At 61.9% G+C, this 16,305-nt stretch overlaps 1 protein-coding gene across 3 annotated transcripts; it reads left to right on the top strand.

Annotated features, from left to right (window-relative positions):
• Window positions 1-4,564: 4,564 nt before the first annotated feature.
• Window positions 4,565-15,448, top strand: MIOX (myo-inositol oxygenase). 3 transcript variants are annotated; one of them, XM_074984236.1, is made up of 10 exons: window positions 4,565-4,611; window positions 8,732-8,812; window positions 9,846-9,926; window positions 10,177-10,339; window positions 11,875-11,942; window positions 12,372-12,481; window positions 12,868-12,935; window positions 13,791-13,840; window positions 14,083-14,195; window positions 14,866-15,448. In XM_074984236.1, exons 3-10 carry the CDS (start codon window positions 9,888-9,890, stop codon window positions 14,972-14,974), a joined length of 720 nt encoding a protein of 239 aa, XP_074840337.1. In that variant the 5' UTR covers window positions 4,565-4,611; window positions 8,732-8,812; window positions 9,846-9,887; the 3' UTR covers window positions 14,975-15,448. The 3 variants fall into 3 exon arrangements, with proteins under 3 accessions (XP_074840337.1, XP_074840336.1, XP_074840338.1); XM_074984235.1 differs by lacking the exon at window positions 4,565-4,611 and adding an exon at window positions 5,780-5,850; XM_074984237.1 differs by lacking the exons at window positions 4,565-4,611; window positions 14,083-14,195 and adding an exon at window positions 5,780-5,850.
• The last annotated feature ends 857 nt before the right edge of the window (window positions 15,449-16,305 follow it).

Here is a 16,305-nt window from a genome sequence, read left to right as displayed (position 1 = left end):
GGAGGTGCCCCTGGTTCCGGCCCGTGGAGCAGAGCGTGAGTGACTCCGGGAGGGGGGAGCAAGAGGTAATATCGCCGCAAGGGCCGCAGTGGTGGGGCCGCACATGGCAGCGTGTCCTATAACTCCACCGTGCCCCAGTGGCCACGCCAGGCCACCACCCCCTCCCCTGAGCTTGCAGTGCCCTCTGCTGACAGGTCCCTTCCTTGCACACGTTCCCGGGGCTCATCCTTCTTTCCTGTCTCGGCTCGCTGGCTGCTTAGAGATTTACTGCCACAGCGCATCAGCCACATGTGTATTGACCCTCACCCCAGCCCATGCAAGGGACCATTGGCCCTGTTTTACCCAAGGGGAAACTGACGCACGTGTGCAAGAAGTCACTTATCACGATTCCCCCTGTGTCAGTGTCAGCTGGGATTTGCACCACTGGCCCATGCCGCCTTCCTGGGATCAGGCAATGACAACAGGATGTGATGGCACCAGGCGTTACCTTGGGAAGTCTAGGTCCCATCCCCCCACCTTGGTCAGGCCTTCCTCCGGTCTGGCCCAGTGAGGTGAGGACAGGGCTGGCGGGAGGCTGCGGGCAGGGCTGAGGCCCTGGGAAGCCCAGAAGTCGAGGTGCGTGGGGCGGGAGCCGGGAAAGCAGAGGGTGGCAGCAGGACAGAGAGATCTCTGCTCAGCGGAGAGCTCAGGGCTGTGGATTAGGCACGCGGGCCATAGGCAGCTCTTGTGGGGACGGGCCTGGGGAAGCCAGGGGGGGTCAGGGTCTGGCCTGAGGGGCTGCGGCAGAGTTGCACCAGAGAGGCCAGACAGGAAGAAGAGTCAGTGGGGCCAGGACCCAGGATCAAACCCACCGACAGCTGAGCTGGGAAAGTCCAGGGGAGAACTTGTGAGTTATTCTCATTCGTCCCTCCCTGGGCCTTGCTCCGTCTTGGGCCTGTCCCACATCCTCTTCCCAGCCCACCAGCTCCTCTTGCTCAAGTGGCTCATCCTGCCCACCACCACCCTCCTGCTGTCTCTCCTTCCTGAGCAGCCCCTCCACCCAGCCAGATACCTGCATGTGCAGTCACTGCTCCACGCGTCTGGGACGACAGCCCTTTTCCATCCACTGGTGGAATAAATTTTGTTCTGTGCACGCACAGATGTGCACCATCCGTAGACACAGGCTGGTGGCTGTGGGCGTTCTGCTAATCAGCTGGGCAGCACCTGATCCTCTCCTGGGTGACACTTCCAGGGACCCCCTGGTCCATCTGCTGGCAGAAACTGAACCCTCCGGGGCCAGTGGGAGCCACGTGGCTTTCCCGTGCTGGTAGCGAGTGGGTGAGATGGGCGAAACCTGCCTTGAAAGACTGTTATGGCTGTAAAGACCGGCACTCGGGAGGAAGGGAGGAAACCCCAGTAGTAAGGCTGCCTTGATTCAGCCCCCTCGGTATCATGCGACACTTGTGAATGACATGATCCCATGGGGAGTCTACCGCATCCCCCATCACTGCTAGCTCTAGGTATCCGCCACCCGCTGGGGGCAGCCCCAGGGTTACGTAACCCAGGCCAGGCATGCCCTCCCCGAACGCCACCTTCTGGGGTAGCTACAGCAGCTTCACAAACGCTAACATGCCCCCGGGTCATTTAGAGGTGCCTGGCCCTGCCTGAATGCTGCCATTGCCTAACAGCAATGGGCCAGCCTTTGCAGCCTGACTGCTTGCTCACGCGGGATTTCGTGGCTGTAATTTACGCCCTTCAAAAGAAATTAGAACCTGAAACAGGAGAAAGCCCATTGTGTGAAGCCCCAGGCGGCCCCCCCGCCCCGGAGGGGGACAGTTAGCACAAGGGAGCAGTGTAATTAGTTGCAACGACCTTCCACATCTCTGTTGATAAGGAGTCTCTTCTGGTCTGGTGCTTTTTTATTCCACTTCCCTGTACGCCTCTTCTGTCTGCAGCCTGGGCCCAGCTGTGAGGGCCTGGAGAGCACAGGGCAGAGAGTCCCCTGCTTTCTGTTCTGGTGCCTGAGGCAGTTGCAAGGCCCTGTGGCTCTGGGGTGGAGCAGAATGCGTTGTTCTGGGCGGTGGCCCATGCAAGATTCAGCCATGATGCAGGTGAGCCTGGGGAGACCTTAGCTAAGGAGTCTAACGAGCACGTGCCCATCAGAGGGCTGTCGCTGGGTCAAACCTGGACAGAGTTGCAGGGGGACAGCCAAGGGCACCCCTCCAACATGAGAGCGAAGTACCCGGCAAACCCCGATGCCCTGCTCCAAATTAACGAAACGTCCGTGAGGAAATGGGACATGGGCAAACCAGCCTCTCGTCGCAGGCAGGGCTGAACCGCGTCAGCCGAAACTGTAACAAGACCCCCTTCGTGCCGACGCCTAGCGTGGGAAATTCCAACCCAACCCCTGACGGGTCGGTGATGTCACTAGCGCCTGAAAAGCATTATAATGGAGAAGGTCTGGCCACTTTCTCTGTGTAGAAGTCTTGTGGCACCTTATAGACTAACAGATAGCTTGGAGCATCAGGTGATGAAGCGGGTCTTTGCCCACGAAAGCGGATGCTCCAAGCTATCTGTTAGTCTATAAGGTGCCACAAGACTTCTTGTTGGTCTCAAAGCTCCAGACTAATACGGCGACCTCTCTGATATTTCTCTGCATAGGCATCACGGCTGTCAGGGTTCCCACTAGTTTTTTTTCTATCCATGTGTGGAATAAATTTTTTTCTGTGCGCCAAAGGTGTGTGCGGAGCTGCACCACCGATAGAGATGCACGCTACCCGCTCTGTGTGAGCCAGCTGGGCAGCCCCTGAATCTCTCCTGGGCGGCTGCCTAGTGCTCAGCTGAGAAGGAACACTGACTGCCCCCTGGGCGCACGACGGAACAGAACTGACGGGAAGGGACATGCAGGTCAAGGGACTGTGCCGCTCTCAGGCCCAGATCCTTACGGCATTCTCTTGCATACAAGACTCTACAGAGCCCAGGTTAGAAATAGCAGCGGAGACGAGAACGGGTCGAGGGACGCAAGCGGGGCAGCGACATTCACCCATCTCTCCTCGCTGACCCGGGCAGAGCCTCAGTTTCTCTCTCCTGGGCCGATCTGTCTTCTGGCCTCAGAATCAGTTCGTGTTGTCTCCGAATCAGTGTCCTCTCTGCTCCACTGCCCTTTGCCTCGCTGGGCTGGCTGCCCACTGGAAGGGAAAGCTGGTAACATGAAACATCCCAGGCATCCCAGCTATTCCCCCCTCTGGGAAGGCAGGAAGCCTGGGACAGAGAGACCCACCGGCAACATCTTGTGCTTCTAAGGGAATGTTTCCAACGCTGCACAAAGGCAGATCAACAACAGCAGCAAGGCGTGGGCACCCACTCCCGGCCAGGCTTCCTCTCTTCCTGGGCAAAACAGCTGGAGAAAGGCATCTCAGCCCTAAGCAGCCAGCTCCAGCTTCAAAACCCAAACCACAGCTGGTCCTGGGCCCGGGCCCCAGGGCACTGGCTGGGAAAGAGATCAGGTGCCCAGCCGTGCGGAGGGCTGGGCCATTAGAAACCCAGACACCGCCCTCTAGCCATCGAGTGCTTGCAGTCAGACGAGAGACAGGCAGTCCTGGAGTACCTTAAGGACTCATAAGTTTATTTATTAGGTCGTGAGCTTTCGTGGGTGACCCCAAGTCCAGGTGGGTGACCCCACCACTGCTCATCGCCTCACAAGTCACCTTGCGAGTCTTTAAGGTGCTCCAGGACTGCTCGTTTTGTGTGCGTGTGAAGCCACAGAATGACGCGGCTCCCCCTCTGAGGCTGTCTACCGGGGTCAGGCAGAGAGCTGTGGGTGGCGATGGGGCGGGAGAGGGCAGTGGCTGGCTGCAGAAGTGGGGTAAGGTGTGTGAGCGACGCACGGGTGAGACAGAAGCTTGGTTTCACATTGGGCTTCGGAAGGGGAATTTACTCAAAAGTCTCTGCTCCTAGCATAGGGCCAAAGATCCAGGGCTGAACACGGGGCTGGCCTGGAAGCCCCTGTGACTGGCCGCTGGTTCTGAGCAGCCTCTTGGGAGGGCCCTTGTCCGAGGCTTTGAGACTGCCCAAAGGCAGCCCGGGGGTGTTACTGGCTTTTGCTTGTATTATTGCCTCTCTCTGACCCAAGTGGCCAGCCAACCAGCCAGCCGTGTGGCCCAGGCACGTCCCCGCCGGCAGCCCTGGGGTGGGGGATTTTCTTTGCGGCACTTTTGTCTGTTTCCAAAGAGCGTAGCCAGTGCTGGAGCTCTGAGCCCAGAAGGAAACAGGCGGCAGCAGACGGCTTCCTTTGCTCGCAGCTGGGAGAGCGTGTGTCTCCTGTGAGGCTCAGCCAGCCCCTGTGCTTGCAGCTGCTCCTTCCTGCTCGCTCTGCGGTCCTGGGGTTTTCTGCTCTGCCTTCCCACATGCAGCCCCGCCCAGAACAATGGGTGGCCCAGCCCCTGGGCATCTCACACGCTTGTTTCCCCATCCCAGTGCTGCCCCCAGCTCTCAGCAATGCGACGGTTGCGTCCGGCAAGTGGAGTCTGCGGCCAGGCCCCGACTGCGCCAGGCGCTGTACGTTCACAGAACAAAGCGAGGAGCTGAGGCACATCTCCCGCAGGCGCCGTGGCAGAAGAGAGCTTTGACGAGGTGCTGAAAGGGGCTGAGGAAGTGGCTCTGAGGGGGCTCAGAGGAAGCCCCTCCTGCACGTGAAGGGCATCGGGGGGGAGAGCCCAACGGCACTCGTGGGGGCGACGAAGGCTGATGCCAGGGGCCAATCAGAGTGGGGAGTCAGATAGGGAATGAAGCCTGAGCTACCGCCCTCAGGCTGGCATAAGCTTTGGCCTGAGGGTGGGACTGTTTTTAACCCCTTGAGCAGGGAGACCAGCAGAAAGATGGCTTGTCCCGGTGGCTCCCATTGCACACAGGACTGGCGATGATGGTACAAAATACCCTTACAGCTGCAGACATGCTTCTCTGCCAGGGGTTCCTACTGGTTTAATTAGCCGGGGAGAGGTAGAGTGACATCACCCCCCAGGGCAGGCTCGGCTGCCACCACGCAGCCGAGCTGTGCGAGCGAGAGGGCAGTTAGGGGAGAGGGGGGCAGGAGTGACAGGGCCAACAGGCAAACGGTCCTTGCAGCCTGGACGCCGGTGGGGCTGGACTGCCGTTGTCAACGCCGGAGGAAAGGGCGTTGGCAGGAGGCAGACAGTGAGAGGCTGAGCTGGTGCCTGGCCGGGAAAGGACAGCTCTTGGAGCTGGCGTGCAGAAAGCAATGGGCAGATCCACTGGTCGCTGGGCTGGGAGGGCGTAAAGAGGACGCCTGGGTTAGGGGCTCATGTGCCAGGCCACAGGGTGGTGCTGAGCAGAGAGCACGAGAAAGGACGTGGGGGAGGGCTGGGGGGACGACAGAGCCGGCAGGGTTAGCGCTGTGGAGCTTCACCTTCCCTCTGGCTCCGCAGGACCGGCTCTGCTGGGCTGGGCTCTCCCTGCGCTGGCGCGAGGGGCTGCCTATGCCACCCCCCGCCTGGGGCACGGGACACGGCTTGTTTGCGCCTCCCAGGGACGCAGAGGTCAAGGGTTCTCTGGATGAGCCGCAGGACTTCTCCCCTTCCCCCCAGCCAGCAGCAGCTCACCCATTAATTGCCTCCATCAAGCAAGGAGCGTTTGGCCCAGGGCTAGTTAACTGGTGACTCATTGCGCCCTGGGTCAGCACCGCTCCAGGCAGGTTCTGGCCAGTCCTTGGCCCTCCTTGCGTAACTTGGGGGGGGGTTATAAACCCAGAGAGACGCCGGCCCCCGCCCCAGAGACACCAGAGCTCCCCTCCTCACGCGCTCTCCTCCTCCTGGGGCTGCCCAGCCTGGAGCCGGGATGAAGGTCGTTCGCGGGGTGAGTAGGGAGAGGCAGGCTGGCCTGGGCTCGCGCTCCTAGGGGCAGCAGAGGAAAAGTCAGCTGGTCGCTCCTGTCTGCCCTGTCCCCTCCCCTGCCCTCCGGCTCCCGATTCTTCCAATGTCGGGTCACCAGGGCTGGGGCCTGGCTGGTTTTCAGTGTCCTGCAGGCCGGACGGATTTCCTGGGGTGTCCCTGAGACTTTCCTTTGCTGGGTTTGGTCCTACAGTTCCTTCCAGTGCCTTGTGTGCTCTCCCTGGCCCCGCAATACCTCCCCCACCAGGCAGAGCTGGGCTTCTCCCCGCAGCGCCCCCCATATGCAGACAGACCCCTGGATCCTCTGTGTGCAGACAAGACCCTGCACTAGGGCAAGCCCCACTGGCCCCTGCTGGACCCCACGCAAGGAGATCCTGCTGCTTCCCTATGCACGGACCCTGCTGGCTCTGCACCCCCCATTCCTGCACATGCTCAGATGCTGCAGGATAGTGGGTGTCCGGACCCGCCCCCCGATCAAGCCTGTGCAACGAGGCCCTGCTGGCTCCCACCTGTACAGACCTCCCAGAGCTGTCGTGTCCTGATGCCAGGGGCAGGCAGAGCGCAGGGCTCGGCCCTATCTCATGGCAGTACCAGGAGCACTTGTCCAGCTCCCGGCCTCATGTCCGGGACCCTAGAGCAGCATGCAAGAGGGTAGGAGGATATGGGGCCCCACACTCCTCCCCTTTGCAGAGCAGGGCAAAATTCAGCCAAAAATAAAACAGCGAGCCCCGTAAACATCTGTAGGACCCAGCCACCCAGCCGGGCCAACTGCTAGGGGCCATCCGGAAATGGGTAGGTAATAAGAGAGGAAACACCAGAGTGACACTGGATAAATCCATGGTTTGCTCACGCCCTGAATGGTGCATGCAGACCTGGTCATCTCATCCCAGGAATGATGCCTTGGAACTGGGAAAGGTGCAGAGAAGGGCAACCAGCTTCCGCAGGAGAGCGTGAAAGGGCTGGGACTGTCCAGCGTAGCAAAGAGATGCCTAAGGAGGGAGGGAACGGGGGTTGGGCTGGAGCGTAAAGAAGGACGTCTTATTTACCTGTGGACATGCCATGAGAACCTGGGGTCACGTGAAGAAATTAGCGGGCAGAGGCTTAAAACAAAAGGATGTGTCATCACCCCCTGCAACGATTAAGCATGGAACTCATTGCTGTGGGGTGTTGTGAAGGCTAGGAGGGTACCAGGCTTCAAAAAAGCCTCCAGGGAGTCGCTGTGTTAGTCTGGAGCGTCGCAAGTAACAAGCAGTCCTGTAGCACCTCAGGGCCTAACGGGTGTATCAGCTTGTGTGGTAAAGCGAAAAGCCAGGTTCTGGAAAGAATTAGAGAAGTTCCTGATGAATAGGCCCATCAGTGGGGGGTTGACCAGGGATGCAGCCTTGTGCTCTAGTTGTTTCTACACATCGACTGCCAGGAGCTGGGGCTGGACAACAGGAGGTGGATCACTCAATGATTTCCCTGTTCTGTTCGTTGCCTCTGAAGCTTCTAGCGCTGGATGACAGGGATGGATGGACATTGGTCTGACCCTGTATGGCCATTCTCCTGTGCTTATGACTTAAGTAGTGACATCTCTGTGCCTTCCCAGGCATATTTCTGAGTGGCTTCCAGGTCCCCTTACCTCTGAGATTGTCCAAATTAGACACCACTGTTAGATTGCATGTCCCTGCTTTTGGTCCAACCAGTGGAGTTAATGGTTCTGGAAGCCTTTGTGGGAGCCTATGATACCCTCCCTCCCCTAGGGGTCTCTTTGGGTCATATGTGCGCTGACAGTGCCCAGGGCCATGTCGGGAAAAATGAGATTTTTTTTTTTAAAAGTTTGTGAATTTATCCTTCTGGAAGCATCAAAATCCGTGACTAAATATAGATTTCATGCCTTGACTCACATGTGGAAGAAGATATGCTCTGTACGCCATTGCTCTTACTCTAAACAAAGTTGATTCAACAATTGTACAAGAGCAGTGGCAAAAATCTCAATAAATATGTGCAAAATAACAAAGGAATAAAAATTTCTATCTACCCCCACCCCTCGATCTATCTGCCTGCCCCTCCCACCCACCCCCTCTGTCTATCTAGCTATCTATCCCCACCCACCCCCTCTATCTATCTAGCTATGACAATGTGCATTTATATTATTCATCCAATTGTAAACAAGTTAGCCACTTGCCGACAGGGTCAGTAACAGAGGAACGATGAGTTACGATGTGTATCTGTCATGCCTCCTACGTTTCCTTATTTGTGGAGAAAACTGCTCTTTGAAGGAGTTAGTACAAGTCTAAATAAACTAAAGCCCCGCACAGACATAAATAGCCCCCTCCCCGCGCCACCAGCTCCCACCCCGCTGGTGTCTTCTGTGGCTGCTGTGTCACAAGTGAAACCTGGAGCACCCTGTTTTAAATGCGCCCAGGCTCCTGAGTAAAGTTATTTTGTTTGCTCTGCTCCCGGCCTTTGTCAGCGGTGTCCCCAGGCAATGCCGGGATCTGACTGTACAGGACACAAACAACAGGAGGACGTTACTTTCTGAAGCCAGTAACAAGGCTACGCAGGTCCTGCAGGATCACCCCCAACCCGTTTCTCTGCACACCCGGCTCTGAAAAGATGTTTCTCCCCCTCTCCTGGTGGTACCAGTGCTGCCTGTTAATGCTGATGCCAGTGGGGCCGATGGCTGAACACACGGCCAGCACACAGGCAGGCAGGAGGCCTGGACATACGCATTGGCCTATTGAAGCGATGGCCCCTGCTATGGGTGACATGGCCAGGGCTAGGAGGGAGACGGTGGCGGGGGGGGTGCAGGGGGAGGGCTGAGGGCGCTGCCTTATGGGCTTCATACGCCTTCCCTTGCTTAGGACGCAGAGCCCTCTGAAGTTTGCCAGCCGGAGGCAGGGGCTGAGCATGGCAAGCTGAAAACAGACTACAGGAACTACACGGTGAGCACCCAGTGCCCATCACAGGCCGTCTGGGACCTGCTCTGTGGGTGTGGGGCATCGGGCCCCACGTGTCGGTGGAGGCGGGTCCCAGTGCGAGGAGCATTGCCTGGCGCCAGGTGCCAAAGTGGCGGATGTTGCTGAACTGCTGGGCTCTGACCAGCTGGCTGCAATCCTTGGGAGCAGCCAGCGCATGGCCTGCTGGGGCACCAGGGGTGTTCAGGTCTGGGGGTTCCTTTGGCCAGGGCTCCTGCCCTGCTCCCCACAGTGCACCCTGCTGGGAAGGACGGGACTGGCATAGCCGGGAGCCCCCCCCACGCCAGTGCTCCATGCTGGGAAAGGCTCGACTGGCATAGCTGGGAGCCCCCCCAGCCAGCACCCCCTGCTGGGAGAGGTTGGGACTGGCATAGCTGGGACCCCCCCCCCCCCCAGCCAGCACCCCCTGCTGGGAAAGGCCGAGACTGGCATTGCCAGGAGCTCCCCCCCCCCGCAGCCAGCGCCCCCTGCTGGGAGAGGCTGGGACTGGGCATAGCCGGGAGCACCCCCCAGCCAGCACCCCCTGCTGGGAGAGGCTGGGACTGGCATAGCTGGGACTCCCCCCCCCAGCCAGCACCCCCTGCTGGGAAAGGCCGAGACTGGCATTGCCAGGAGCCCCCCCCAGCCAGCGCCCCCTGCTGGGAAAGGCCGAGACTGGCATTGCCAGGAGCTCCCCCCACCCCAGCCAGCGCCCCCTGCTGGGAGAAGCTGGGACTGGCATAGCTGGGACCCCCCCCCCCAGCCAGCACCCCCTGCTGGGAAAGGCCGAGACTGGCATTGCCAGGAGCCCCCCCCAGCCAGCGCCCCCTGCTGGGAAAGGCCGAGACTGGCATTGCCAGGAGCTCCCCCCCCCAGCCAGCGCCCCCTGCTGGGAGAGGCTGGGACTGGCATAGCCGGGAGCACCCCCCAGCCAGGGCTCCATCTCTCCCGGTGGGTGGCACGGCTGGGGCTGCAGCAGGGGCGGGGGGGCTCTCGTCTGAACGAGGGCGTGTTGTTGCAGGCCGGGCCGCTGCTAGATCGTGTGTACAACACCTACCTGCTCATGCACACACACCAGACCGTGGACTTCGTCCGGAAGAAGGTGCGTCCCCTGGGCACTGCCTGAACCCCACCTATGCCCCCGCGGCACTGCAGCTCCAGCCCCGAGACGCTGCAGGCTGAGGGGCTCTGACTCTCCAGCAGCAGCCTGGCTCCCCCAGTACCACACTGCAGTGGGCAAGCGGCTCCCCAGACAGTCCCTGGGACCCCCCCCCACGGCAGCTGCTCCCGGCCCCTGGAGCAGGCAGGGCCCCTTGCTCAGAGCTGGGCCACACAAGCCCCCTTCTCCCCAGAATGCAGAGTACGGGGCCTTCGCCCAGCGCAGAATGAGCATCATGGAGGCCCTGGAGTTACTGGATAAGGTTGTGGATGAGTCGGACCCGGACGTGGACTTCCCCAACTCCTACCATGCATACCAGACCGCCGAGGGCATCCGGCAGGCCCACCCTGACCAAGGTAGACCAGGCTGCAGGATTTGGCTGGGTCTCTGCAGCGCTGGGGGGGGTGGGGACCAGCGTGCTCCTTTTCCCAGCCAAGGGCGGAATGAGTTTTGTCCTGTGCGTGGACGTGCACCACCCGCAGCAAGGTGCTGCCGGCCGGGGGGAGCTGCTGGGCAGCCGGGAGGCCCCTGCCTCTCCCCGGGGCGGCTGCCCCAGCGCTCAGCTTCCAGGAGTGATTCTCAAACTGCAATCCGCCAGCCTCGGCCACTCCTGGCCCACGCCCGCCTTGCACTGGTGCACCCCCCCCGCCCCTGCAAGGTGGGAGTGGCAGTGCCCGCTTCCTGCTGGGGTGGGGTGGGAGAAGGCTGAACCTCACTCCCCTGGACCTGGGCTGTGGGGAGAGCAAGAGGCACTGTGAAGCGCAGCTCCCCCGGGGCGCGGTGCCTGGCAGGCTCCCGGCTGCTCCCATGCGCTGGAGTGGGGGGCAGATCTATGGCTAATGGGAGCAGTGGGGGGGGGACGGGACACAAAGCCAGATAAGTGCCCCCACTGTTCTCCTCGTGCCCCGGCCCCACACTCCCATCCCCTCATGGCCCCCAGCCAGACCCTGCACCCCAGTCTGATCCTTCACCCTCCCCCCAGACTCACCCCCCGCCCCAGCCTGGTCCTGAGCCCTCTCTCCCAGTCAGCCCCTCCCCACTCTACCTGCCACCCAGTCCCCCACTCACACAGTCATCCCCGCCAGCCCCTTCCCAGATGTTGAGCCCCTCGTTTTTGGCCTCGCCCCAGAGCTCTGGACTTCTCCTAACCCTTGGACCCCAAAAGAGTTAATTTGGCCCATGGGAAGCGCTGACCCTTGGTCTGGCCTGCCTGCCGCTTGTGGCCACCTCGCCTGTCAGGATAGAGCACGGGGGAGCGAGGCATCTCAGCTGGGGCCACCTCAGTGGGGGACGGGTTTTTTTTTGGGTGCTGGGGTTTGCCTCTGACGCAAGCAGCAACCCGACCCAAAAGGGGGCCCCTCCCCAGCCGGGCCTGAAGCCCACGGTGGCACCTCCTGTTTGGGCCAGAAATTAGCAGTTTAAAACACGCTTTGGTGCATGTCACACGGGGAAAGTTACCACCTGGGCCCTAATCTAGGGAGTTTGTTTGATTTTGGTGACTAATATTTCCTTCCTTCCGGGTTCGAGGCGCCCCTTGGGTGCGAGCTGCCGCGCCCCAACAGGGTTCGAGACGCCCCTTGGGTGCGAGCTGCCGCGCCCCAACAGGGTTCGAGACGCCCCTTGGGTGCGAGCTGCCGCGCCCCAACAGGGCAGCTCGCCCCGACGGGTCTCAAGAGATGCACAAAGGCCCTTTGTCGTCATCCCCGGTGGGCCGGAAAGGCTTGTGTTGCAGGCCCGCTGGTATGCAGGGAACGCCTGGGGGGGCGGCAGGCTGGTACCTCGGCGCTCCGTGTGATGTAGCCTGGAAACCGGGGTGGGTCTTTGTGGTGCCGAGTGGCTCCAGCCATGGCCGCCCCCAGTCCAGCTGAGCCCTCCCTGCTCTCTCCCTCAGACTGGTTCCACCTGGTGGGGCTGTTGCATGACCTGGGCAAGATCCTGGCCCTGGCTGGGGAGCCTCAGGTGAGCAGCTGCAGCGTGAGCTCCAGGCAGGGGCAGGCACCCCTGCTCACCACCCGGGAACCAGCCAGGAAAGGGGAAGGAGGGCAGGGCAATGCCCTAAGAGGCCGGCTGCTCACAGGCCACCTACCAGCCCCAGGGCCTGTTGCAGGGGGAACCTGCGGGGCCGTGTCCATCTCCAGGCAGCTCCAGCTGGCAAGACGGGCCAAGCACCAGCTCGGTTAGAGCCAAGGGGGTGTGTGTAGGACCAAGGCAGCCCGGGGCTGGGGCAGCTAACGCAGACAGGTGGCAAACGCAAGGCGGCGTCCGCCACCTGCAAGAACCCGGATCACACCCCCAGCTGCCCACCGGAGGGGCCATAGGCAGAGCCAGGCCAGGGGGCCCTCCACTCGGCCCTGGCTGGCCAGCCCTTCGCTCCCGCTCTCTCCACAGTGGGCCGTGGTGGGTGACACATTTCCTGTGGGCTGCAGGGTCCAGGACTCCGTCATCTTCAGCAGCTCCACCTTCCACGACAACCCCGACACAAAAAGCCCCCAATACAAGTGAGTCCCCCATGCCCCTGCCACAGTCCTGGGGGCTCATCCCAGTGCCCTCTAGGCTCACCGCACTGGACAGGGCAACCTCCCACTGGGACAACTCTGCCCCCGAGGCCCCCCTGCTGCCTGCAGGCTGATGCAGCAGAGCCGGGGGTGAGGGCCACTGGGGTCAGCCACCCCCCCAGCACAGCTGCACCCCAAGGGTCCAGCTCATGCCCCTGAGACAGGGAGGTGTGGGGCTGTTTCCCCAGCAATGAGACAGGCTGAGTCAGCCCACGTCTGCAGGCACCTCCTCTCCTCTGCTCGCCCACGCCAACGCCAGCGCCCCGGAGCGCCTGCAGGGCGGGCTGGGGCCCAGCCGGCATCCTGCTGACCAGCTGTCTCTTGTGCAGCACACAGTATGGGATCTACCAGCCTCACTGCGGCCTGGCGAACGTGCTGATGTCCTGGGGCCATGACGGTAAGGGGGTGCCTGGGTGGGGGGAGGCTCCTGAGGGCCAGACCTTGCTCAGGATTTGCTTCTCGGGCTTCTCCCAAGTGCAGTCAATGCAGCGCTGGGACCAGCCCCCGCCGGCCGGCTCCCCCTTGTCGTGCTCTCGGGGGTCCTCCCCCACTGCTCACCCTCTCCCCCAGGACCAGCGTCCCCCAACCCTCCACCCTCTCCTGCCCCGCTGGGCCCGGCCTCCAGCCCACCTCACTAGTCCTTCAGCCGGTGGCCCCCGCCCAGCCTCTGCTGGGGAGCTCCGTATCAGAGCAACAGAACACTGCTGGGGATGCTCACGACTGTAGTGCAACCAGGATCCTCCCCTGCAGCAGCCCTGGCCCAGCCCCGGGGGCAAGTCTCTCTCCCACCTCCTGCAGGCAGCTGGCCACACAGGATAGAAGCCTACTGCTGCTGCCAGCCAACAGGGGCTCTGGTAGGCAGTGCATGACTTGCCCATCCCCTGCCCACAGGCACAGACTTGCCCAAGGTCCCACCGCAAATCACCGTCTGGAACACCGAGACACCCAGGAGTTCTGCCCTCTCCTGGCCCCCTGCTCATGGGCAGCACCACTGCCCTGGTTTGCTGTCCCTTCACCACAGGCAGCTCCTGCAATGGGAGCTCCAGCACCTGGCACCGGGGCTAACGTTGCCCGAGACGGGCGGTTGTGTTGGCTGGGCCCTGCTGCCTCTGGCTGGGCACCCATCGGCTGGGCTCCTGGAGCTGCAGGCGGGTAAAGGGGGGACGCCTCCCTGCAGGTTCATTATCGGCCGGCGGCTGCCAGAAGGGGAGTGGACGGGCCTGTGGGGTAATGCTCTGCTCTCTCCCCCTAGAGTACATGTACAAAGTCATGAAATTCAACAACTTCACCCTCCCGCAGGAGGTCAGTGGGTTTGCTTTGGGGAGGGGTCCTGGGTTTTAGGGGTGGGGTTATGCTGCCCCCTGCTGGAGCAAGAGGCCTTCAGAGGCCAGTCCTCCGGTTCCACACGCCGCTGGCACAGGGCCGATCTCTGGGGCCCTGGCCCCAAAAGCCAGCTCAGGGGGCACCAGAGGGGATCTGGCTCCAGGGACTACAGAGCAGCCCCCTACCGGCAGCGCCCCTGCCCCCTGCTTCCTCTCTTGCAGGCTTTCTACATGATCCGCTTCCACTCCTTCTACCCCTGGCACACGGGCGGGGATTACATGCACCTGTGCAGCAGCGAAGACCTGCACATGCTGCCCTGGGTCAAGGAGTTCAAGTGCGTGCCTGGCGGGGAGGATGGGCACTGCCGCAGGGCCTGAGCCGGCACAAGGAAACACGTGTTTCCAGCCAGAGCACCAGGAACCTGCGGAACTCACTGCCACATGGTCACTGAGCCCACCAGGGCCAGCTCACCCAGGCTGCGGCCACATCACCTGGGCAATAAGCACGGGGTCACTAACGCCCACGCATTTTGGCTCTGCAATTAAGTCTCTCGGCTTGAGCTGAGCTCCAGTCACTGGAGAGCAGGAGGGAACCCAATGGGAGAGCCTCCCCTCCCCCGCTCTGCTTGCACCCCCCTTGGAGGCAGGAACTGGAGCCCATCCAGTCTGGCAATCACAGGGGTTTCAGATGGGGGTGAACCTAGGGAGCCTGCAGCCAGCAAGGCATTTGGGGCTGGGGTTAGGGCTAGGGCTAGGGCTGAGCTGAGCGTTCTTGGAGGGCTGCTGGCTGGGGAGGGGCTCAGGCGTGGGGGGCCCATGGAATGAGTCCTCATGCCCCCAGGGAGTGCTGGAGAGAGCAAGCCCTGGTACAGGTCAGGGGCTGGGGGTGGGTCAGTGCTGCTGGAAGGGCTGTTTGCCCTGTTCCAAGGGGGCAAGGTGCTGGCCTGGGAGATCCTGGGGGTGGGGCAGCAGAAGGGTTCAGCCTTTGCTTTCTGCTCCCTGCAGCAAGTTCGATCTCTACACCAAGTGCAAGGACCTGCCCGACGTGCTGGAGCTGAAGCCATATTACCAGGCCCTGATTGACAAGTACTGCCCTGGCCAGCTGTGCTGGTGATGGGCCCAGCAGCCGCCCCCAGCATCCCCAACCCTAGCTGGGGGAGCTCACACCCCAGGCATCACAGAAGCATCCAGCAACCCTAGGGACCAGCCAGCCCAGACCCAGCCCTGCATGGCCCCACAGAGGGGGCAGGTGGGCTGGGCCATGGGGAAGGCACACGCAGCAGAACTTGAGAGAGAGAGGGGGGGCTGCTTGCTCCCCCTTCTCTCTTCTTCACTCCAGCCCACAGTGTGGCAGTCGGGCAAGAGCAGGCTGCAGCGAGGAGTCCCCGCCCTCCCCTCTGGGGCAGCCCAGCTCTGGGCCCCCCCCCCCCCCGAGCCTGGCCCCTGCACAGAGCACACGCCCCCGCCCTCACCAGCACACCCAGCCACTGGAGGGCTAGTGCCCAGGGTAGCACTTTTCCTAGCCCCCCAGGAGGGCCATGGGGCTGGTGCTTGTTCTCAGACCTCAATAAACGGGTCATTAGCAAAAGGGGGTGCCAGGCCTGTCCTCTGTGTACTGCAGAGCCCCTGGGGTGAGCCCTGCCGGGGGGAGATGAGGCTATGCAGCTACTGTTGGCACACTGGACCTCTGGCATAGCCTGTGCGTGCCTGTTGGGGCCCGGCCTGTGAGTTCCTGCCCAGGCCCCTTGTAGAGAGGCCACTACTGCTCTTGACTCACAGCCCCTGCAACCAGCTGCCCCCACCCCCAGCATCAGCTCAGAGGTGGGCACAGCAAGTCCCCCACCCTGTCCTGCCTCCTGCATTCAGCAGCTCACGTCCCTGCTCCATCCCTGCCAGCTGGGCTTCACTCCTCTGCCCCTGCCACTGACTTGGTGCGCAGGCTCCTTGCCTAGCGTTGGGTTCTCAGACTAAGGCTCCTTTGTTTGCTGCGGCAGGGTGCATGTGGACAGCAGAGCTCCTGCAGAGGGCAGGGAAGGGCCCACAGCCCCTCCAGCGAAAGTTGGGTGTTGAGAGCCTGGCTCAAGGAGGGGGGCAGGTTTCCTAGTACAGCCCCTGCAGCAGCCTACTCCTGGTGGGTCCCAAGGCTCAAAGCACAAGCAGCTGGCCTGGATGAGGTAGGGGTGCTGGCACTGGGGGGTGGGGGGGGGTGCTAGGAGCGACCTCCTGGGACTGTGGCCACAGGTGTGCTCCAAGCCCAGCTACACAGGGCTCAGCTCCCCCCACCACCCTGAGCCAGGCCCCTGGCCCAGCCTTCCCATGACCCTAGAACCCAGGCCTGCCTGCTCAGTGTGCAGGGGCCCCACCACAAACCAGGGCAGGCAGGACACCCCCTGCATCACTTCCTGCCCAGCTCTGGCCAGGGGAGCTACCACCACCACCCTAGGA

This window comes from Carettochelys insculpta, chromosome 1, assembly GCF_033958435.1.
Source record: "Carettochelys insculpta isolate YL-2023 chromosome 1, ASM3395843v1, whole genome shotgun sequence".
Classification (NCBI taxonomy): domain Eukaryota; kingdom Metazoa; phylum Chordata; order Testudines; family Carettochelyidae; genus Carettochelys; species Carettochelys insculpta.
This window is presented reverse-complemented; position numbering and strand designations above follow the sequence as displayed.

Bases quoted from the DNA above. Each gene is read 5' to 3' on its own strand.
- MIOX (XM_074984235.1), top strand. The intron at 8,813-9,845 runs GTGAGCACCCAG...GTGTTGTTGCAG, and splicing joins CAGACTACAGGAACTACACG to GCCGGGCCGCTGCTAGATCG. The intron at 13,841-14,082 runs GTCAGTGGGTTT...CCTCTCTTGCAG, and splicing joins ACTTCACCCTCCCGCAGGAG to GCTTTCTACATGATCCGCTT.